Below are 23,129 nucleotides of genomic sequence, written 5' to 3' on the forward strand. Positions count from 1 at the left end.
TTTGGGAATCCAGGACAGAGGTGTGGGCATGGAGTCACGCTAGTGGCAGGCAAGGCAGATCAGGAACACCACGTGAAAGTGACTTCCAAAGTGAGTGAGAACCACAAGTTGTCAGGGATCTAGCAATCCCACTTCTGGTGGTTTACCCAAACGAGTTGACATCAGGATTTGAAGGAGATGTGCACATGCCACATGATTTATAGTAGTCAAGTTCAGGACCAACCTTCGAGTTCTTCATTGGATAAAGGAGGAGCTCCAACCACAAGCACAAAAAGCCAGTGAAGGCTGGGAATATAGCTCCGTGATAGAGTGCCTGCCTAGCATGCTTGAAGCTCTGGGTTTGATTTCTCAGTACCATATAAACAGAAAAAGCCACGACCTTGTGGCTCAAGTGCTATCCTTGAACAAAAGAAAGAAGCTCAGGGATAGTGAGAAGCCCTGAGTTCAAGCCCCGTGAAGCCAAGTGGGAGAGTGAGGGCTAGCTGGGGATGTTGCTCAATAAAAGAACTCTCACCATGCTTGTAATCCTAGCTACTCGGGGGCTGAGACCTGAGGATTGAGGTTCAAAGCCAGCCCAGGCACAAGAGGACTCGAGACTCATCTTCAATTGCCTCTAGAAAACGGGAGGTGGGGCATGGCTCCAGGGGTAGGGTGATAGCCTTGAATGGAAGAGCTCAGGGATAGTGCCCAGGCCAAGGTCAAAAACAAAAGAAACCTCTCACCTATCGCACATGAGGCCCTGGGTCCATCCCTAGGCCCACGAAAATATAAAAAACAAACCACAGGAGAAGAATGACGAAAGGGAAGATATTGAGCAAGATATATTCTATTCAGAAACTGACTTGTCAAATAGTAACTCCTTTGTGAAACTACTTAAAGATGGTTACAATATATAATTTAAAAAAATCACCACAGGGCTGGAAGTGTGACCTAGTGGTAGAGTGCTTGCCTAGCATGCACGAAGCTTTGGCTTCTATTCCTTGGTGCCACTTCCAAAGAAAAAGCTGGAAGTGGTGCTGTGGCTCAAGTAGAGCATTAGCCTTGAGATAAGCCCAAGGACAATTCCCAGAATCTGAGTTCAAGTCCCAGGATTGGCAATAAAAAAAAAACCTCACCATAACAGGACCTGACTAAGATGTGGACACTAGTGGGAAGGGGAGAGCAACAATGAGAGTGAAGAGAGCAAATATGGTCAATGTTTTACAATGATAATTTATCAACACATAAGTTTTTTGTGAAAATTATATATATATCTATATATATATTACCAGTCTTGGGGGCTTGAACTCAGTCCTGGGGGCGTGAGCATTATTTTTGAGCTTTTACACGATAGTATTGTACCACTTGAGCCACAGCACCATTTCTGGCTTTCTCTGAGTATGTGGTACTGAGGAATCAACCCCAGGTCTTCACGCATGCTAAGTGAGCACTCTACCACTAGGCCAAACTTCCAGCCCTCTATATAATCTTTTTTTTTGAGATGGGGCAGGTTTCTCTAGATTGCCTGGGATGCCCTTTAATTCTTTGGCTCAGATAACCCTCCCACCTCAGCCTCTGGAATAGCTAAGACTACCAGTTGCTTGGCCTTGTTTAGTTTTGTCACTTACTATTTTGTTACTTGAGTTAACATACATTTGTGGCATAAAGAGATTGCATTGAGATATTTCCATACATAAACACAGTGTTCTTTGAACAAATTCATTCCCTTCACCATATTCCCATTGGTCCCTTCCTTGACAATGTTTGGTAGAGACGTGTGTGTGTGTGTGTGTGTGTGTGTGTGTGTGTGTTGTGTTGCACACCTGTACAAATATTAGAGTTCAAATTTTGGGCTGTGCCTAAGCTTTTTTTGCTCAAGGCTAGTGCTCTACCATTTGAGCCACAGCTCCATTTCTGGCTATTTGGTGGTTAATTGGAAATAAAAGCCTCACAGACAGCCAGGAGTCTGATCTAGTGGCTGAGTGCTTGCCTAGCATGCACCAAGACCTGGGTTTGATTCTTTGGTACCACATACATAGAAAAAAAAGGCCAGAAGTGGTGATGTGGCTCAAGTGGCAGAGCTCTAGCCTTGAGTAAACCCAAGGACAGTGCTCAGGCTCTGAGTCAAGGACCAGGACTGGCAAAAAAAAAAAAAAAAAAAAAAAAGGTCTCACAGACTTTCCTGCCTGGGGTGCCCTCAAACCATGATCCTCACATCTCGGATTCCTGAGTAGACAGAATTATAGGCGTCAGCCACAGGGTTCCAGCACTGGCACTTATTTCTGTTTATCACAAATGGCATTTGTGTCTCTGAACCTCTGCTCTTATGGAAAGTTAGGTTTGGACTAGACGATTGTCAATATCTGTTCTCCCGACTTTCAAAGCCCAGACTAATTCCCTTAAGCCATCTCTTCTCTGTTTGCTCTCTTCCAGCTGGGTGTAACTATGAGAATGTCCTTTCCTGTCTCTCCACTAGACCGTGAGTTATGAAAACACAGCAGTCTACTCAATGCAACTGCGCATGCCTCCTGGGGAAACTGCTGATACTAAAATGAAGTCAATCTTGTCAGACCCAGGCAAAATTTAAAGCCAGGAAAGCGTGGGGGTGGGGATGTAGAGGGGACAGCTCGTGCCTTGCCTGGTCATAGGGGCAGTCAGGAGGATTTTCTAAGATGAACCCTCCTGAAATCCTATGCTTTTCATGCTTCATACAAACCTGCCGACTGCTGTAATAAAGTTTATCTTTTACATCTTTAACTGGAATAGACAAAAGACTCCCAGCAACAGCACATCCACCAATGAGCTAAAGCCAACTCCTGCCTCCAGTCTTAAGACCAATGAATTTATGTATCTAAGCAACTCATGGCAGATTCTCCCTATTAAAAAAACGAACACCTCCCTTTCTCTTCCCTCTTGCGTTCTCCTGTGACCTTCTGTACTGTAGCAGATAATGCCCCTTACAGTCCTTTTGCTCAATCCTCATGGATTTTTTCACCCTTAGAGATTCCCCCCTTCTTTTCAGCAGGCTTGCCCCCGAGAGCTCTGGATAGAATATTGTAATTAAATGTCCCACAGTGTACAACTTGCTTTAGTGGTTCACAAGTGCTGGCATGATCATACACAACCTAGCTCATCCCTGGCCATTTCGCAGGTGGAAAGAAGAGGTTTTGTTGGCTTTCTTGCTTCTGATTTTGGTGCTGGGACTTGAACTCAGGGCCTGGGCACACTGTCCCCTAGGTTTTTTGTTTTTGCTCAAGGCTTGTTCTCTGCCACTTGAGTGCCGGCTTCACTTTTGGCCTTTCGCTGGTTAACTGGAGATGTGTCATGGATTTTTCTGCCCCCTCTGACTCCGGACGGAGACCCTCATGGGTCTCAGGCTCTTGAGTAATCAGGCTGGAGCCCCCGAGCCCAGCTTGAAGCTCGAATCTGTCTGATTTTGTTTTTGTTTTGACAAGTCATTCATCTTTGCAACCTTTTACTCCTTCACTTGTAAAATGGAGACAGCACCTACTTCACAAGAGCGCCCTGCCGGAGGGGAGCTGGAAACGACCTCCATCCTATCCCAGGGATGCAACCCACGATGACGTCGATGCCGGGCCGGCCACGCCCACGCGCCCCACGTGCTGCACGTAAACAAGCAGGCGCGCATGCGCCCGGGGCCGGCTCCCATTGGCCGCCGCGTCGGTTGGTCGGCTGGTCCGCGGGTTGTCGTGCACCGCCCTCCGGCTGTGCCCTCGCCATGGCGCTCTGGACGAGGCTTCCGTGGCTGCTGGCGCTGCTCTCCGGCGCGGCCCCCCGCGCGGCCCGGCCCGCGGTCGCCGACGTGCGGGCCTGGGGAGCGCCGGCGCCGGAGCTGCTGGAGCCCGCCCGCTTCGCGCTCGAGGCGTACAACCGTGGCCGGGCCCCCGAGACGCGGGCCGCGCTGGGGGCCGTCCGCGGGCGCGTCCGCCGGGTGAGGACGGGCGGGGCCGGGCGCCGGGCCTGGCGATCTGGGGGCGCGGCCTCTGGAAACTGGGGGAGGGCACGGCGGCGCAGAGGGAGGAAGGGTGGCGGAGCGGGGTGGCGGCCCCCGGCTCACGTGCGCTCCATCCAGGCCGGCGGGGGCTCGCTGTACTCCCTGGAGGCCACCCTGGAGGAGGCGCCGTGCAACAACCCCACCGTGTGCCAGCTCCCCGAGTCCAAGAAGACTCTAGTAAGTGATGGGAGTGCCTCTCCAGACAATGGGGCGATGGGTGAGGTCAAGAGGCAGGGAATCCCAGGGATCCCAGGGGACACCAGCTCCACCCTGAGCCACTTTGCTAAAGGATGGGGTGGCGGTGCTGACTGTGAACTCTCCATGGTGACTGTCTTGGGGGATGGATGGTTCCCGTCCCAGCCCCCAGACTGGCTTCTCCTCCCTCCAGCTCTGCAGTTTCGAAGTCCTGGTTGAGCAGGGAAAACAAAAGCTGCTGAGTCGATATTGTGGCCCAGTGGATACCAAGATTACAGGTGCTGGGATAGCCCAACGAGGCTGGGGTAACCCAGATCGGATTTTACTCAGAGTTCACCCTTGGTGTCTTCTCTGTCCACTTTTATCCAGACAACAGAAACGGGACGCTAAGTTCATTCCTTTCCATGATGAACTCAGACCATCCACCCCGGGTGAGGAGCCCTTACCTGGGGGAGCCGTCTGCTTGCTCCTTTCCCTTCTCCTTCCACCCTGTGGGGAAAGGCTCTTAGGTCAGGCAGAGTTCCTTGTAAAGACCCTTCTGCCTTTCCAGGGCTTTTCTTCCAAGATATCTACACTCTTCAAGGACTTTGTTGTCACCTATAACAAGACTTACCAGTCAAGGCACGGTGAGCCCTCAGACTTGACTCTACCAGTCCCAGTCAGATCAAGACCTTTTCTCAACTTGGAGCCTTGGTGTATGGGGGATGGGAAGGACCCATAAGAGGTCTTGTCCAGCCTTCCAGGACTGGACAGACACTCAAGGACTTGTCTTTTCCCATCTGGTCTTCCTTGTCAGAAACTATGGCCAGAGGGGAATAAGACAAACGTCAGATATTTTTTCATGACCTCTACTGGGTGATGCCCTTTTTGTTTGCTTGTAGTGCTAGGGATTGAACCCAGGGCCTTGTGGGTGCTGGGCAAGGCTCTACTACTGAGCTACGTTCTCCAGCCCCTAGATAATCCCCCTTAGATCCCTTTTCACATCTGGGGAGTCATCATTATCTGGTTTGCTACTTTATCACTTGTAGGTCTGCTTTGCTTCTGCTCCAGAGTTCTGTCTCTAGAAAGAGCCAATTCACATCCACTCCCAGGGAAACCCCTGCCCATTTGCTCTCCTCACCCCTCCTTTAATAATCTGCTTGGAGTCCCAGCTCCTCCTCTCCTGCTCCTTGGTCCTCAGAACTTGAGCTGCGCATGTCCATCTTTTCCAAAAACATGATACAAGCACAGAAGATCCAGTCCCTGGACCTTGGCACGGCTGAGTATGGGATCACCAAGTTCAGTGACCTCACAGGTAGGGTGGGTAATTACTGGCACTTGAGAGAGCGAGGACCTTCTCCCAGGCCCCTCATCCGAGCTTCACATACATGTTCCTCTGTGCTCTGCCCACCTTGGCCCACAGAAGAGGAGTTTCGTACAATCTATCTGAATCCCCTTTTACACGAGGCATCTGGCAAGAAGATGAACCCAGCCAAGCCAGTGGACGACCCTGCACCACCTGAATTTGACTGGAGGAGCAAGGGGGCTGTCACCGAAGTCAAGGACCAGGTCGGAGCCCTAGAAGCGAGAGTGGCACATGGGCTCTGCCTGTGGGCTGGGGAAGGGGTCCAGCCCTGACTTCGCCTGTCTTTTGTAGGGCATGTGTGGTTCCTGCTGGGCCTTCTCTGTCACAGGCAATGTGGAGGGCCAGTGGTTCCTGAAGCAGAACACCCTGCTGTCCCTCTCAGAGCAGGGTGAGCATTCTGCTCCATGCTCCTGTCCCCAGCTCCAGCTCCTCTGGAGGGCTCCTTGGGACCAGCCTTCTGTCTCTTAGAGCTCGTGGACTGTGACAAGATGGACAAGGCCTGCCTGGGTGGCTTGCCCTCTAATGCCTACACAGCCATAAAGAATTTGGGTATGTATCAGTGGGGTCAGAAGGAGTATCAGGTGCCACCCTTCCTTGTGCAAGGGGAGAGACATGAGTGCAGGTGGAGGTGGGGGTTGTCACACAGAACTGAGTTCCAGTGTGAACGCTGACCCTTACTGGCTAAAGGCCTTAGACAAGTCAGACCTGTCAGTCTCTGAGGACTCGTATGTCAAATGAACTCTTTTTTTTTTTTTTTTTTGCCAGTCCTGGGCTTGAGCTCAGGACCTGAGCACTGTCCTTGGACTTTCTCAAGGCTAGAGCTCTACCACTTGAGCCTCAGCACCACTTCTGGCTTTTTTCTATGTTTGTGGTACCGAGGAATCGAACCCGGGTCTTCATGCATGCTAGGCAAGCACTTTAACCACTAGGCCACACTCCCGGCCCATCTTTCTTCTTTCTTTTTGTAGTTTAGTGAAGTGTTTCAGGGACTTTCCTGCTGGGGCTGATTTCTAACTTGGATCCTTGGATCACAGCCTCCTGAGTAGCTAGGATTGCAGGTGTGAGCCACTGGCGCCTGGCAGGTCTGTGTTTTTGTAATACTGCCAAACCAGGTAGCAATGCATCTAATCCTTAATTAGGGTGTGTGGGGAGGCGTGACTATAATAGGAATAGACTGCTGGAGCAGCACAGGCAGGCCAAGGTCAAGAGGCCCAGTCAGGCCTCTGGTAAGAGGCAGAGCTGAGTGGAGTCCCACGTCTACTGGTTACAGTTCCGCCTGCCTCCTCCAGTCCCAGCAGTGTCATCCCTTGGGCTGAGAGAGATTGTTCAGGGAGGAGGATCTGTATTCTAGGGGTGCGAGGGATTGGGGAGTGAGGGACACAAGGCCTTTGTGCCATGACTCAACACGGAGAAGGGAACCAGTGATAAGCAGGGTCCACTCTGTCTCACTCCCACGTCCCCCAGGAGGGCTGGAGACAGAAGATGACTACAAGTACCGAGGTCACCGGCAGGCCTGCAACTTCACTGCGAAGGCAGCCAAAGTCTACATCAATGACTCGGTGGAGCTGAGTCGGGATGAGCAGAGTAAGTGGGGTGGAGTGAGGTGAGGCTGGTGGGTCTGGGCCCACAGGCCACTCATGCTGTCCTCCCCCGTCAGAGCTGGCAGCCTGGCTGGCTAAGAAGGGCCCGATCTCTGTCGCCATCAATGCCTTTGGCATGCAGGTGAGACCCTGGTCCCAACACCTGCCTGCCCCTCCTCTGCTTCTCCTCAGAGCTGGCTCTACTCCTTATTCTCCTTCTTCTCTCCCCCCCACCAGTTCTACCGCCGTGGGATCGCCCACCCGCTCCTGCCCCTCTGCAGCCCTTGGTTCATTGATCATGCTGTGCTGATTGTGGGCTATGGCAACCGTGAGTTCCACTGACTGACTGCCCATCCCCTGTGGACTACAGGCAGGAGGTGGACAGTAGGGTAGCCCGCAGGCCCTCTGAGTGGAAACGCTGGGAAATGACTAGAAACCCCGTCCTTAGCCCAGCGTCCCCTCTGTGGATGGGAAAGCTAGTGTTGGGGGACGTTGAACAGTTACGCTGGAGGTAAGTGGGCAGGAACCCATCCAGTTTCCCGGAGGCGCACTAAGCCCTCCATGAGGGTGGCAGGTGGGCCTCCCTGGTTTTCTGCTCTTTTCCTAGTACCTGCCACACAGTAGGGCCCACTGCAGGTTATTTGAAGGGTGCAGAGTACTTGAGGCTCTGATAGAGACCCTTTGTGCTCCACACTGCTCCCCAGGCTCTGAGACTCCCTTCTGGGCCATCAAGAACAGCTGGGGTGCTAACTGGGGTGAGAAGGTAAGTCTTGGCCTGCTTGGCCCCTGACTCTTCAGCCCTGAGCCTGCCTGAGCATCCTCGAACCAGCCCCTTTTCCTCTCAGGGTTACTACTACTTGCATCGTGGGTCCGGGGCCTGTGGTGTGAACACCATGGCTAGCTCAGCAGTGGTGATTTGAGGAAGCCATTGATGCAGACCTGCTGAACAGAGAGCCCCTCCCCCAGCCCCTAAGTCCAGGCCCCTCCCCAGGAGGCACAGCTGGCTGAGACACAGGCACTGGGTACTTCAGAGGGGTGAGCAGAGTGCTGGGGGCCCCATTGTTCCTGAACCATTGGTGAATGTGGTCGCTCAGGGGATCCTGGGGTGAAGGGTGCTTTTGTGGCAGCCGAAGTTGGGCCAAGAACACTGGGCTAAGGATAAGGATCACAGAATGCAAATATTGTAGTCTTCACTCCAGTTCTGCCCTCAGCAGGCTCTGGCTTCCTGCCCTGGCTTTCTTCTGTCTTTCTGTCTGATGCTATATATTTTCCGCCTCCCCTCACCCCCAGATTTAGGGACACAGTCCTACATCTAGGAAACTCATAATCGCCCTTCACTAACAGTAATAAAGAGGTGTCCTGGTTCCCTGTGTTGTGTGAATTGTGTGAATGTTGGGGAGTAAGGAGGGGCAGTGAGGGTCCCTGGCAGGCAAAGTGGGGTAGCTGGGCCTTCCCAGGATCCCTGGGGTCCTAATTTCTGCTTCAGGAACCAAAAGGAGATGGGAAGAGGCCTACAGATGCATCTTTATTCAGAAACACGTGGCAGGCCAGTCTCTGAGGCCCCTGCCCTAGCCTCAGTGAACACCCTCTCTCCTTTATCCACCAAGAACAAGTCAGAGGTCACTCTCCCCATAGAGGGCACTGGAGAAGGCCACGTAATCCAGGGCCCCAGCAGGAGCCCCAGAGCCCTTGTAGGGCGCCATCCGGCGGATGCAATACTCAGCCTGCTCAGCTGGCAGCTCACGCCGCAGCTCTTCCGGGGTGATGTAGTTCTGAAAAAGAGGTGGTGTTGAGGGCTGATGTCCCGTGTCCTGCTTAGCCACCAAGCCACCCCACTGCCCCAGGCTCACCTTGTCTCCAGCCAGGATCTTGAAGGAAGCTACAACTTGCTCAGCTGTGTCAGTCTCTGCTGTCTCTCGGGTCATAAAGTCAATAAAGGCCTGGAAGGTCACGACCCCGGCTGCGTTGGGGTCCACCATGGTCATAATGCGAGCAAACTCCACTTCTCCCTGCAAAGATAGAGAGCAGACACTGTCGCCCTCGATTGCCAAAGCCAGGAGGCTCCCAGAGCTCCTGCCTGTGAACCGCCCAGCTTTGGCCTGTCCAGTGGCAAAATGCTTCTCTAAGAACTTAGCCCAGCCTTGGGACTCCTTCCTGCTAGGCTGAAACCTGCCTCCTGTCCATTGCAGTGCTCTGGCCACTCACTGGCCCTGCTTCCCCCCCACCCGGGCTACACCCCTCCATAGTGCTGCTTCCTGGAGATCTAGAACCAAGTAACTTCACCTCTCTGAGTCTTTGCTGGCCAGTCGTGGCTGGTCCCCATGGGTTCAGTGAGTAGAGATGATGGATGTGAAGGGGGAAGAGGTCGGGGGAAGGCGAGGGGTGGAGGGGTGCTGAGGGCACGGGGGATGGGGCGCGCTCACTAGGTCGTAGCCCATGGAGATCAAGCAAGCTCGGAAGTCATCAGGTTCCATCATCCCATTCCGCTTCTATAAAGGAGGGACAGGTGGATGTCAGGTCTAGTCCCCAAGTCCCACCAGCCCCTAAGTGTTTTACCTCAGGGCTGGGCTCTCACTCACCCTGTCAAAGTGGTTGAAAGATGCCCGGAACTCATTGAGCTGCTCCTGGCTTAGGCCCTTGGCATCTCGAGTCAGAACCTGGTTCTCCACCTCGTTGATGGTGCGGGCGATGGAGGTGAGCAGCTGCTCCCAGCCCACTCGGATGTGCTGGAGAGCAGGAGATGGCCAATCAGTGGACGGCCAGTTTCTGACTCCTGGTTCTGCTTCCAACCAGCTGGCACCCTGGGGGTTTCCCCACTGCCCTCACTGGTCCTCTGTCCCCATCTGGGTATTCTACTAGGTGACCACCTACTCCTACTGCCTTAAAGTTTGATGATATACCATATAAGGGGTGTGTGTGTGTGTGCACAGGCTCACTGGAAGGGGCATGAATTCAGGGCTTCACGGTCTTAGTTTGGCTCATTTGCTCAAGGTTGGCCCTCCACCACTTGGGCTACATCTCCACTTCTGGCTTTTTACTGGTTCATTGGAGAAGAGAGTCTTGGATTTGTCTGTCCAGGCTGACTTTGAACTGTCTTCCTCAGCTTCCTAAGTGGCCGGGATTACAGGCAAGAGCTGGGTCCGTTTTTTTTATTGACCCGCCACCCACGGCCAGACCTAGTCTACATTTAGACTGTGTGCACGACAGGTTACTTTCTACCATTGGGGCTCTATCCCCATGGATACATTGAGAGGCTTTGCCAAGCTAAACTTAGGGACTCTCCTGGACAGATGGGCTCTATGACTCCCCCCCCCCCCCGCCAGTTCCCCAACCCATGCTGCCTTCCCCCCACAGAGGATGGAATCCACACCTCCATGCTGTAGACCGTGTGCTTGTTGTCAAAGACCAGGCTCTCCTGCAGCAGCTGGTGGTCACCCTCCAGCCGGTCCATGTTGCTCTTGTAGTTGATAATGTTCTGCTCCTGCTGCCGCAGCCCTGTCATCTGCTCCTCCAGGGAACCAGCCAGCCCGGCCGCCAGCCGTCCCACCTCCTACAGAGGTTACCCAGAAAGGATCAGGGTCTCCCAAACCACTGTGATCCTGCTCTCTCTCAGGTATCCTCTCTCCCAGAAGTCCTTACCTCCACCTTTGCCTGGATCCAGGGTCCTACAGCATTGGCCTGAGCAGCAAACTGTCTCCGGAGCCTCTCATTCACCTGCTGCCGTGCCAGCTCCTCTTGGAGAGTCTGATCACGGCTGGGTACAAGTTTTCGGACCTGGGAAGAAGAGTGGTATGTGTGCTAGGTCAGGAGAGGGCTCTGAACAAGTTCAGTTCTTGTTGCTATAAACTGAAATGGGGTTACATGAACAAGTTGGGTAAATCAACCTTTCTAGGCTCCAGATTTCATGTCTGTAAATTGAACCAAGCTGGATCATTTATAACCAATACAGGTGGAGTGTAGAAGATGTCCACACAGTATCCCATTCTGTGCTTGAGTCCTGATTGGAGGCTACATACAACAGATAAGGTGGCTCACCAGTGCTACCTGGAGGCTGAAACCTACGATCCAGAGGTAGCCTTTGTTTTCCCCTCTCCCTAGGGCCTGGGAGAGCTCAGCATGGGCCGAGTGTGCCAGAGTGGAGGGAAGCTGCCAGTGGCACTGACCGTGTCCCACTTGTTGTTGATGTCCAGTGAGGTGAGGGGGATGTAGGGGTTGGTGGACTTCAGTCCCAGCCCATATGTTTGACAGATCTTCTGGATCTCAGCCTGGATGCCCAGGATGGCACCTCGTTCTCGGTCAGCCTCTGGCAACGTGGCCTTGAACTGCTCGTGGGCTGTCAGCAGGCTCTGGGGGTGAAGGCAGAAGGATCAGTCAATTCCTCTCAGCAGCCCTCGCAGGGCTGGTCCAAGAACCCAGGCCTCCTGCTTGCCTGCCCAGCACAGCAGAACCACATTTGTCCTCCTATGCCCATGCCCCAGGATGCCAAAGGAGTAGTTGACTTGTAGAGCTGGCTTCTCTGCCAGCCGCTCAGCACAATGCCAGCACGCACCTGGGTCTCCTCCACCGAGTGCACCAGCCACACGTCCTGCAGGTCCTCCACGGCCCCGTCCAGCCAGTTGTTGAAGGGTGCGGCTCGTCGTGCAAACTCCAGCTGCAGCTGGTCGATCGTTTCCAGGAGCTTCTCCATGCGCTAGAGGGGGAGGGGGATCGCGGGTCAGCTCCGCCCCACAGCCTCACCCTTCACCCTCAGCTTCCTGCCCCACGCCTACCTCCAGCGCATCCCGCCTTTTCTGGGTCAGCGTGCCCAAGTTGTCCCACTGGTCACAGATGGCCTGGCAGCGGCTGTTCACCGAGGCCGCATCGTGGTAATCCAGCTCACTGGGGGTGAGGGGAGGTAGTGTAAGGCCAGACCCTAGCCTAGATTTCCCCGTGCCTGACTGCCTTTCCAGGGTTGGAACCCGCGCCCTGGGTGATGGCGAAGGCCGCCAGGGCAGGTGAGGCATGGGGCAGGGAATCTTCTAGATGGGACCCAGTGCACTCCTGCGGGAAGGTGGGGGCTCAGGAGCCTCAAATTCCAATCTGATGGCAGAGCCTGGGGCTTGGGGAGGGGGCTGTGTGAGAAGGGGCGACTCTGTAGGAAACCACGGCTACCACGGGCACCATTGCGATAAGGAACCCAGAACAACCAGGAGAGCACAGCAAAACTCAATCCAGCCCAGGTCCCCGTGCCCTGCCCAGTGAGCGCCTTGCCCCTCCCACTTGGGCTCTGAGGCCCCGCCCACTTGAGTTCCTGGCCCGCCCACTCTAGTTCCGAGGCCCCGCCCATTCGGTTCCTGGCCTGCCCACGTGAGCCCCTTTGCCCCGCCCACTCAAGCTCGGAGGCCCCGCCCACTTGAGCTCCGCGGCCCCGCCTACTTGAGCTCCTGGGCCAGGGCGGCGATGTGCTCCACGCGGTCCTGGTGCGCCGCCAGGTCGCTCTCGAAGGCCTCGTGGCGCCGCAGCAAGGCGCGCACCTCCTGTAGCGAAGCCGAGTCGTAGTCGCGCTGGTTCAGCATGTCCTCCTTCCCTGATCCGAGAGAAGCTCTGCTGCGGTCACCTGCCGGTGGCCTGGGCCAAAGCAGGGGCTTCGGGCTGCGAGGGTAGGGGTGGCACGGGCCCACCCTGCACGAGGGGTTTGCAGGATAAAGTTACGTGCAACTCCTGATCTGAAGCATGGCCCGAAAATAACGCCGGCGTCCCCTGACCCCAACACTGTCCTGTTCGGTCCTTACTACATTCTGAGTTCTTTGGTGGCAATTTCTCCATGCCTGGTGGGCACCAGAAGCCTTCTGACCCAGTTTCCTTTGTTCACTACTGTTTACCAGGGCTTGGCAAAGTGCTTGACTTGATAATATTTGTTGGCTGAATGAATGCTAAATGTAAGAGGGCTTGGAGGTGATAATTACCATAAGTTTGCAAATAAAGCCCAACCTAGACCAAGAGCAGTAGGGACCCTTCATGTGTGGAAGTTTAGGGGTGCAAAGGCTACCCAAAGGTCTCGGTCACTAGCTGTAAATATAAAAGTTCGTTAAGTGTATCTGTGCAACAAGTAATGTACCCACTACCTGACGAACATAACTGTAACCCTGACCTTACCTCAATAATAAAATAAGTAAATAAGTTCTTTGTTGTTTTGAGGCAGGTTCTCATTTGGTAGCCCAGCTTCCTATGTGCTGGGATTTCAGGCATAGGCTACCATTCCTACATTTAAGGAACGTTAATGTCATATTATTGTTATTTGTTTTATGCATAGTCCATTATTAATACTTGTTCACTGAACTTAGGCAAATTCCATTCTTTGCTCTTGTTGTTGTTGTCGCTGCTGCTGCTGCTGCTGATCATGGGCTTGAACTCAGGGCCTGGGCGCTGTCCCTGAGCTGTTGGGCTCGAGGCTACCACCTTGGACCACAGTGCCATTTCTGGTTTTCTGGCAGTTAATTGAAAATAAGAGTCTCAAGGACTCTTCTGCCTGGGGTGGCCCTGAACTGCAACCCTTAGATGTCAGCCTCCTGAGATATCTAGGATATCCTGAATATCTAGGGTTACAGGCATGAACAACCATTGCCTGACTGATTCATTCCTTTTTTCTTCTTTAGGATGAAAACCTCTGAATACACACTGAATGCTGTTAAGCAGAATGTTATTCTTAACTCATGTGATACTTTTCATCAGTACACTCTGAGTATGATATAAGAGATATTAGGATTGGATACTTGCACATTTACAAATACAATACTAAATGACAAATTATCAGATAAAGAAATAGTAGCTCATATAGGGAAGGATGAAGAGAATGGGATGGGGGGTGAAATTGATTGGAATAGTGTTAACATGTCTGGAGTTTTGAAATGCCTCCCCCACCCCCGATAACTGATACAAACAAATAAAAAAGCAACTACTCAGGAGACTGAGATCTGAGGATCAAGGTTCAAAGCTAGCCCAGGCACAAAAGGATCTGAGACTCTTATCTCCAATTAACCTCTAGTCAATGAGAAGTGGGGCTTGGCTCAAGGGTATGGAAATAGTCTTGAGCTGAAGAGCTCAGGGACAGCGCTCAAGACTAGTTCAAGTCCTGTGACCCACGAAAAAGAAAGAAAAACCCTGTAGTTCAAAGACAACAAATCTGTTCTCCATCTTCTCTGCAAAGCACCTACCTTTTCTTGGCCATCATTTTGTCAGGATTCTTGCAGCTTCATGGGAGCACTTACCCCGGGTCCAAGTTTCATGTAAGGAGGCCTTCTGTTGGAATTTCTCTGCCAGATGCTGGAGTCGCTGCAGACGCCGAATCTCTGACAACAGCCAGTCCTCGTAGCCCTTTTCCACCTGCTCCAGCCCCTGCCATGCATTGGCGATGTCCTGTAGGCAAAAGGGCCCTCCATCACAATGTACCCATTGTACAGATGAGGACACAGAGGTCAAGGTCACCAGGATAGGTAGACAGAGAGGGGTTATCCCCCCCCCATGCCTATCTTGGCTCACCGAAACCAGCTTGCCCTCGGATGGCATGAAGGCTGGCCGGTGGCTCAGCCGAAGCTTGGTCTGCAATGTGTTGAAATTGATCTCCAGCTGGCACTTCTCCTGAACTCGGGGTGGCTTGTGCAGGCGCCGGTAGTCTCGGAAATCCTCCAGTTTGCGTTGCATGGCACTCATGCTGGGCTCGCCCACCCGGTTCTCCAGCCACGGAACAGTGCGGCGGATCCATTCCAGCAGCTGACAGGGCAAGGCAGGGGCAGAGCAGAGAGCTGTGAGCCAAACTGCCCACCTCATCCACCCATTTCCACCTACACCCAGACTGTGGCCAGAGGGCAAGGCCTCAAGCACATGGGGGTGACTTTCCCAGCCACGGGGTAGTCTGTTCACACTGATCAAGAATAGGATGATGGGCTGGGAGTTTGGCCTAGTGGTAGAGTGCTTGCCTAGCATGCATGAAGCCCTGGGTTCAAATCCTTGGTACCACATACATGGAACAAGCCACAAGTGGCACTGTGGCTCAAGTGGCAGGGCGATAGCCTTGAGCAAAAAATGTGCCCAGGCCCTGTGTTTAAGCCCCAGGACCAAAAAAAAAAAAAATAGGATGATTAAGTTTTTTTTTCTTTTTTTCTTTTTGTGATGCTGCGGATCAAATCTATGGCCTCCCCCACATGCCTAGGCAAGCTGAATTCCAGTTCCAGCATAGCTAATTTCTGTGTCTAGGGGCATGGATAGATAGGCACAGACCAGAGGATTCTATGGCTGTCTAAATACAAGGGAGTGGATCAACCCATGAACAAATGAATGAATTATGATGGAATCAATGAATGACAAGAAGCCTGGGAAATCTGAAGGGGGAAGGTTTTGGTGGAGGAGCAGGAGGAAGTCATGGGGAGTCCAGGGTCTCTAAGAACAGGGAGGCTCTGTGGGCCGGTGCAGGGGACAGAGGGCCTGGCCCTAGTCTTACCTCACTGGCTAGTTTCTCATATTCCTCCATCAGCTTCTCATTTTCCTGGTTCACAGCCAGCACCTTGCAGATCCTATTGGCCGCTGTCTCCGCCTGTGGTGGGAGTGGGTTGGAGGGGTGGCATCAAGGCCAGTTGCCTCAGACGCCTTGACCCAGACCCCTACAAAGCCCTTAAAAAGGGAGTTCACACACCTATAGTTTTAACTCAGAGACTGAGATTGGGACAATTGTACTTCGAGGACAATTTGGGCTAAAAGTTCAAAGACTCCACCTCAAGCACAAAGCTGGGCTCAGTAATTACCCCATCTATGCAAGATGGGTCAGGGTCTAGGCCAGCCTGGACATCACTATAAGACCCCTTTTGAAAAAAAAATACAGCAGTTGGGGCCGGGAGTTTGGCCTAGTGGTGGAGTGCTTGCCTAACATTCACAAAGACCCAGGTTCGATTCCTCGATACCACATCCATAGGAAAAAGCTGGAAGTAGTGTTGAGGCTCAAGTGGTAGAACTCTAGCCTTGAAAAAGTCCAAGGACAGGGCTCAGTCCCTGAACTAAAGCCCGGGACTGGAAAAAAAAAATCAGCAAAAGGGCCTGGGGTGTGGCTCAAGGAGTAGAACTCCTGCCTGAATTTAAACCCTAGTATCACCGAACCACCACCAAAAAACAAAGCCATGCATTGTGGCTCAAGTCTCTCAGGTCTGTCATCCTTGCTATCTAGAAGACAGAGAGCAGAGGATTGTGATTCAAGGTCAGCTCAGATAAAAGGAAGTCTGTGAACGCCACTCCCAACTAATGAGTTGGCTTGGTAGTTCATACCTGTCACCCCAGCTATGTGAGATGCACATTGGCTGAACCAAGTAGGGGCATCTGCTCTTTTTTTTTTTTTCTTTTTTGCCAGTCCTGGGCTTGAGCTCAGGGCCTGAGCACTGTCCTTGGACTTTCTCAAGGCTAGAGCTTCACCACTTAAGCTTCACCACTTCCGGCTTTTTTCTATATATGTGGTACCGAGGAATCGAACCTGGGTCTTTGTGCATTCTAGGCAAGCACTTTTACCACTAGGCCAAACTCCCGGCCGGGCATCTGCTCTTCTCAGCTTGGGAAACATGAGTAAGAGAATCACAGTTCAGGATGGGCCATGCATACATCAAGACCCCCTTAATAAGCAATGCAAAGAGGAGCTGGAGGCTTGGCTGAAGTGGTAGAGCATCTGTTTAGCAAGTGCAGGGCCCTGACTTCAATCTCCAGTATTGGGGGGGGGGGGAATCCCTGGCTCATGCAAAAGGGAGAACACATAGGATCACCTCCCCTTCTTGAGGTGTGCAGTGGAGAAAGTACACAGCCCATGCAGCATCTGCAAGGTCAGTTCCCTGGGTTCTGGGGTGGTGCTCGCGGAGGCCCTGCTTACCTGCTCAGCCCCAGCGAATGCATGGTAGAAGCAGGAAACGTAAGTCATGACGGCTTTCTCATCTGGCTTTGGGGTGTTCACAATGTCTGGGAGAAGATTGCAAGGTGTACATTAACCAAAACCAGGGTGGAGAGTGGGATCAAGGCCCCTCCAACACTCTCAGGGGTAGAGACATCCCAAACGCAGCATCTGCCTCTTTCCCAAAGCCCTAGATCCCAGGAGAGGCCAGTCCACACTTCCTATTGCCCCTAACTATCCTGTAATGCCCTTTGTCTGTCTGTCTGTCTGTCCCCAATTTCATGAACGACTCAGGGTCCAGAACTCCTTCTCCTTCTCCTCCTCCATATCCACACAACAGGAAATGTCCATTGCTTCATTGACTAAGTGCTTTAGGCACAGGAACCAGAGGCAGGACAGGCCCCAGCCATGTTGTGATGGACTAGTTTGGGGGACCAACAAGTAACCCAGAAGAGTAGCTATGAGGCAGAGGGCAGTGCTATTCTATATTGGTGCTATTCTATAGCAGGGCAGGAGAGGGCTGCAGGGGAGAAGGGTGGGAAGGATGAATGAGTGGGAGTTGGGGAGTAGAGTATCACAGGAGAGGAGGCAGGGCCATGGTGTGGAGGTTAGACCAGTGAACGAGTGCTGGCTCGGCTCAGGCAAGGCTCACTCTCACCTTCTGCATCCAGCATCTTGGGGATGTCCAGATATTTCTCTGCCACCTCAAAGGCAGTGTTCAGGTTGCCAATGGGATCATCCTAGATGGGCGTAAGAAGAGAGGTAAAAGATCAGCTGAGGCCAGAGGTTCAGGAGTCCGGGCTGGGGCAGGAAGCAAAGGCCTACCTTGCGTAGCTTGGCGTAGTCAATGAGGTCAGGTCGGTGCCGGTGGATGAGGGCACAGAGGGCCAGACCATCCTTCCAGCTGGACAGAGAAGAGGGCAATCAGGCCTGGGGTCAGGCTGAAGCCATCCCCACCCTTATCAATAAGGTTTATGGAGTTCTCTTATTTTTGTTTTGTTTTACATGCTTTTATTTTTATTTTCTTCAAGAATGTGATCTTGAACTCCCCTTGGCATCGGGAGGAAGACCAGCTCCGTGCCCTCCCTGACCAGACGGCACCACCTCCCCACCAACTCCCCACCGCCACCCAGCACAGACCTGGTGTGAAAGTTCTGCACGTTGACATTGCGGTATGGTGCCGTCTTCCGCTGGCACCACAGGAGCAAGCCTTCCTTGGCCGAGGTTTCTGGGTGGTGAAGTGGGGGTGCATTGGTTGGAAGAGTGTCTGGGTCAACCCTCTCCCCGTTTCCTCCCTACCGCTCACCCTCCACAGAGATGTCCTGGATGGCGAAGCGGAGGATGATGGTCCAGATCATGCCCAGGGTCATCTTCAAGTTCCCGTCGACAATCTCTGCAGGTGGAGGGTGGGAGACCATCCATTATTATCATTTTTAATCTGTCATTGCTACTGATGCACAGAGGAGTGATGGTGACATAAGTCAGGCAGTGAGGACCTTTCTATCTGAACGATGTCACCCCTTCCCTCGCTGTCTCCCAGTTTTCCCTCCCATCCCCACCCACAAGTTGTATCGTTCATTTGTAATGTATTGTCCACTGCTGCATCGGTTAACCCTTTGTCCACCCATTTCTGTGTCTCCCCTTACGGTAAAAATCCACATAGCATTTCTGTTTGCTTCTTTTTGTTTTAGTGAATGGGATTTGAACTCAGGGCCCAGGTACCACCTCTGAGCTCTTGTGCTCAAGGCTGGCACTCTGCTTTCACTTCCCCATTATTATGTTTAAAGGATTTATTGCCCTGGGCACTGGTGGCTCAGGTTTGTAATCCTAGCTACTCAGGAGTCTGAGATTTAAGGATCACAGTTAGAAGCCAGTAAGGGCAGAAAAGTCTCTAAGACTCTTATTTACAAGGCCGGAAGTGGAGCTGTGGCTCCAGTGGCAAAGTGCTGGCCTTTAGCAAAAAAATCTCAGGGATAGCACTCAGGTGCTGAGTTGAAGTCACAGGGCAGGCAAAACACACACAAAAAGATTTATTGAATACCTACTAAGTACAAGGTACTATGCTGGCTCCTCACAGTCTAACCTGCATGGCAGCCCCGTTGTTGAGAAGAGAAAACGGAGGCTCACAGAAGTGACAAGGAAGAGAGTCCCCTCCCTCCCCCTTCTCACCTTCAGCACCAATGGACACCAACTTAACCCCTTTGCTGGCAATGAAGTCCAAGGCCTTGTTGACATTGGCGATTTTGTGGAAGCGCATTTTGCCTTTGTCTGGTCTGGGCAGCCTCTCTCCTGAGTATTAAGAGAGGGATCAAGGGTCAAAGATCAAGAGGCTGCTTCCAGCTCTGTGACCATGACCCCCCAGGTCCTCGGGGTTTCCCCAGGGAAGAGAGGTGCACCCCCACCTGAAATGACCTCCAGCAGCAGCATGAGCTTGAGGCCGTTGCGGAAGTCCTCCTCAATGTTCTCGATCTGCGTGCCTGCCTTGCGCAGGTGTGAGTTGCACCAGGCAGTGAAGGTCTAGGAGCAGAGGACAGTGCTCAGCCCCAGGACTGGATGTAGGGGTGTGAGGCATCATCCTGGCTTCCCATTCGAGGTAGATCTCATAACCCAAAACCTTGCTTGGCTCCTCACACCCAACTCAATCACATTTTCGGAGTTTAGAGCAGCCTTTTCCCCAGCTTCAGCCTCCATCCCTCCATCATGGCTGTGACTTTAGGGGATGAGGGTGTTCTGAGGCTGGGCACAATTCTGCCAACTTACCAAGCCCCGAGACCCTGAATGCTGTAACTAGCTGTAGAGTCCTTGCTTAGGCACCAAACCCAGCCCAGCTCTTCCTGCCTGTGACTTGGGGCAAGCCCTAGTCCTGTCTGGAGACTGGCCCAGTCAGACATCAGAGCCAGGCACTGGTGGCAGGCCTGTTATCCTTGCTACCTGGAAGGCTGAGATCTGAGGATCAAAGATTGAAGCCAACTCAAGCAGGAAAGTCTAAGAGACTCTTATCTCCAATTAGACCAGCAAAATTCCAGAAGTGGAGCTGGGACTCAAGTGGTACAATGCCAGCTTCAAACTAGGATCCTCCCCAGTTCTACTCCAAACAGGCCTCTTACTGGGGTATGGTTCCTGACCCAAAGACACTTGCAGTCAGTCAGAGTCACACTAGTCAGAGAAGTGCAACGAGAGCATATGGAAGAATTCGAGCAGGGACTGTCCCAATTGGCTAGGAAAAGTTCCCATTTGATCAGAGCTGTGATGGAAGAGCCCAGTTCTACAGACTGGAAAGGGCAGGGCAAGGGCATTCTAGGCATGGGCAGCCATGCAGGCAAGTGTGCAGAGACAAACCGTTACTCTGGCTGTGAGACAATGCTCTGGGCACTGCCGGAATGGAGCTGGAGGAGTTGGTGCCACAGATGGGAACCGGAGGGACGGCAGGGGCCAGATCATGCCCCATCTTAGGTGTTAAGTCTGGAGAGTCTGACCTTGATTGTGGGAGCTTCAGGACCAGGGAGGCGGGCAGAACTGTGTTTTAGAAAGCTCATTCTGGTTGCAAGAGGAGACAATGGCTTGGCAGAATAGAAGTGAGGAGGTGGAGGGAGAAGGCAAGATCAGGGGGATAAAATAAAGCCACACACTCCACGCTGTCTCTCCCGAAGTCCAGGCACCTACAACAGCACCCGCCCCACAAAGACCTCCTGAAGAAATATTGAACTAGTGTTTCTGGGTACAGTTGACTAAAGAGAACTCAGCAAGAGATAAGAGAAAACAGAGTATTCCTAGACTGGGAGTCTCCAATGGGGGAGTCTCCAATGGGGGAGTCGCTGGGTGGCCGTGGGCATGCAGGAGTGTATTTATGACAACTTTGTAACAAGCAACACTGGATAAGAAAGAAATGATCTGTGGAGGGATGTGGATTGATTTTTAGAGCATCTGCCCTATGCAGGGTTAATGATGTTTATATCAAGGATGCGCTCGGTATTTTAAGTGACAAAGACAAGAGAGAGCCTGGCATGGCTCACAGGAGGAGCATGTGGCTCTGGATTTGGGAGAGGGCTGAGTGGCTAGGAGTGGGGATAAGAGTTATTGTGGCACAAGTGGCAGCTGGAGCCAGAGGCAAAGATGACACCAGCGTATGATTGCCGAACCCGGGGACCACAGCCATGTTTAGAGACAGGTGCAAGGGAGGGAGTGGGTGGGGAGGGAGAGGAGAGGATCATTCAGCTCAGTCTCCCAGCCCAAGGAGTCCTCTCCCGTCATCGGACCCAGCAGAAGTACTCTGATTCTAAGTTCTGAGGTTTTTCAATGTGGCCAGCCCCACAGGACATCGGTGCCTCGCCTTTTCCTGATGGCTGGCACTGTGGACACACGTTTGCCAGGTCCAGTGGCCTCACCAGTGCCCCTCTCTTCCTCTGGCCTGTCACTCCTTAATTTTTTTTTTTTAACTGAAACCGGGATCATTTTCTCTTTAGGGAACTTAGGTGTCCTGCCATCCCCACTGGGGAAAGTTTGGAATGAAAATAGTTCAGGGACAGAGGGAGGGGCCTCAGTGTGCCCTACAAGGCTGGGCTTGGGCAGCGTTGCCCACATGCCCTGGTTGAGCTTTCTCATCAAGCTGCCTCAGCATAAACTGTCCATCTGTCCGGAGAATCAGGTTACTACGTAAGGGGACCCGGGCTCCCCTCCTCCCTGACCTGCGGCCTTTTCAGCAGACTCAGGGCCCCCGAGGCAGGGAGGGGTATCTTGAGAGTGAGTGGAATGGGGCAAGACCTTCACCTTAGGGGTGGGGGGAGAGCCTGTTATCTGATGGCTTATTATTTGGGACCTATTTCTGCCCCTTACTGGGCCTCAGTTTCCTCAGTTGTCAAATGAGACGTTGTGAATTCCACCCTGGAATTGGGTAGGGTCTAGACCCCCGTCCCCCACACTCGGAAATTCAAGTTCACTAGTTGTGAATCTATCACGATCCTCCCAGAGTGGGTCTGGCAATATTCAACTGGAGTAGGGTGGGCTTGGGGAGACAGATTATTCTCCCTGAACCCTCTCTCGCCCGTCCCCCTACCCCATACCCCTGGGCTTTGCCCAACCAACCAGCTCTCACCAGAAGAAAAGGGGCAGCGATAGAGACTGGGGCTACCTTAGAGGTAGTGGAGCCCAGCCCTCAGGATCGCGGAAGACCTGGGCAGAGTCCTGAGCCGGGGAGTGGCAGTTGAGAAAGCCCGGCTGCCAGGACGAGCGCCTCGCCTCCCGGCCTCAGTTCCTCCCCGAGGAAATGGGCGAGCACTCACTTTCCGCTGCTGCTTCTCCCAGGCGGGGTCCAGCAGCAGGTCGCGGTCCCAGTCTTCCTCCTGTTCCATGTACTCCCCGCCCGCGGCGCCCGCGAAGGGCCCCTCCCCGGCCCCCAGGCCCTCGGGCTGCATGACCATCATCATCTTGCTTGGCCTGTGGACTGGCTCGGCTGGGCGCTCCGGACACCCGGGCCCCGTTAAGTAGGGTCCGGCCCGGCCCCGGGATCGGATTCGCTCTAAATATGGGGGAGGGGGGTGGGGCCAGAGGCAGGCGCGGGCGCCCGGGAAGGACCAGATCAGAGGGTGCAGACCCCGGGGCCGCGGGGCGGACCCTAACAACGGCGACCCTCCGCCCCCCGGTCCTGCCCCGCTCGGCCCGCGCCCGGCGCCCCGCGGGTGGAGCACGAAGCCCCGGGCCCATTTCACAGTCGGAAACGCCGAGGCGCGGAGCTGTTTCGAGTGCGTGCTGGAATGATGGGGACACCTGAGCACAGTGAGGGGCTCCCAGCCAGCTGGACAGGCCTAGGCCGGGGTATTAATATCGGGGCGGCCGGGGGAGGGCGTGTGTGGCGGGGAGAATGTGCTGAGCCGGGAACCCCGACGCCACCGAGGATGCAACCCAATCTCTGCCCGCGCGGGAGTCAGCCCGCGGCGCCGGCGGGCGGGGGGCGGGGCGTCCCGCGAGTGGGCGGGGCCTCCCGGCGGCCGGGGCCACCCGGTAGGCGGGGCGGCGGCTGAGCCGTGTCGCCTGGACGGTCGCACCAACCGGATTTCAAACCTCTGCTGGCTCTCGCGGCCGGCCAATCAGCTGTGCGCATCCGTGGGCGCGCCGCTTCCT

At 53.6% G+C, this 23,129-nt stretch overlaps 2 protein-coding genes across 3 annotated transcripts; one reads left to right on the forward strand and one right to left on the reverse strand.

The window, feature by feature from the left end:
- The first annotated feature begins 3,692 nt into the window (after nt 1-3,692).
- On the forward strand, nt 3,693-8,459 carry Ctsf (cathepsin F). The gene is made up of 14 exons (XM_090347301.1): nt 3,693-3,931; nt 4,073-4,171; nt 4,383-4,467; nt 4,559-4,620; nt 4,740-4,815; nt 5,370-5,483; nt 5,592-5,737; nt 5,826-5,922; nt 6,003-6,083; nt 6,999-7,118; nt 7,192-7,256; nt 7,352-7,442; nt 7,819-7,877; nt 7,960-8,459. Exons 1-14 carry the CDS (start codon nt 3,719-3,721, stop codon nt 8,032-8,034), a joined length of 1,383 nt encoding a protein of 460 aa, XP_090203427.1. The 5' UTR covers nt 3,693-3,718; the 3' UTR covers nt 8,035-8,459.
- Nucleotides 8,460-8,631: 172 nt separating this feature from the next.
- Nucleotides 8,632-22,908, reverse strand: Actn3 (actinin alpha 3). Of its 2 annotated transcripts, XM_090347304.1 has the most exons (21): nt 22,292-22,907; nt 19,415-19,529; nt 19,182-19,301; nt 18,319-18,405; nt 18,153-18,240; nt 17,838-17,916; nt 17,671-17,752; nt 16,995-17,080; nt 15,591-15,683; nt 14,633-14,863; nt 14,362-14,509; nt 12,530-12,680; nt 11,884-11,992; nt 11,664-11,804; nt 11,278-11,460; nt 10,754-10,888; nt 10,485-10,664; nt 9,694-9,840; nt 9,538-9,603; nt 8,965-9,123; nt 8,632-8,886 (listed from the first exon to the last, which is right to left on the reverse strand). In XM_090347304.1, exons 1-21 carry the CDS (start codon nt 22,433-22,435, stop codon nt 8,728-8,730), a joined length of 2,703 nt encoding a protein of 900 aa, XP_090203430.1. In that variant the 5' UTR covers nt 22,436-22,907; the 3' UTR covers nt 8,632-8,727. The 2 variants fall into 2 exon arrangements, with proteins under 2 accessions (XP_090203430.1, XP_090203429.1); XM_090347303.1 differs by having other exon boundaries at nt 8,632-9,123; nt 22,292-22,908.
- Nucleotides 22,909-23,129: the final 221 nt, after the last annotated feature.

Source organism: Megascapheus bottae, chromosome 16 (assembly GCF_031878675.1).
Source record: "Megascapheus bottae isolate mThoBot1 chromosome 16, mThoBot2.hap1, whole genome shotgun sequence".
NCBI classification, from domain to species: domain Eukaryota; kingdom Metazoa; phylum Chordata; class Mammalia; order Rodentia; family Geomyidae; genus Megascapheus; species Megascapheus bottae.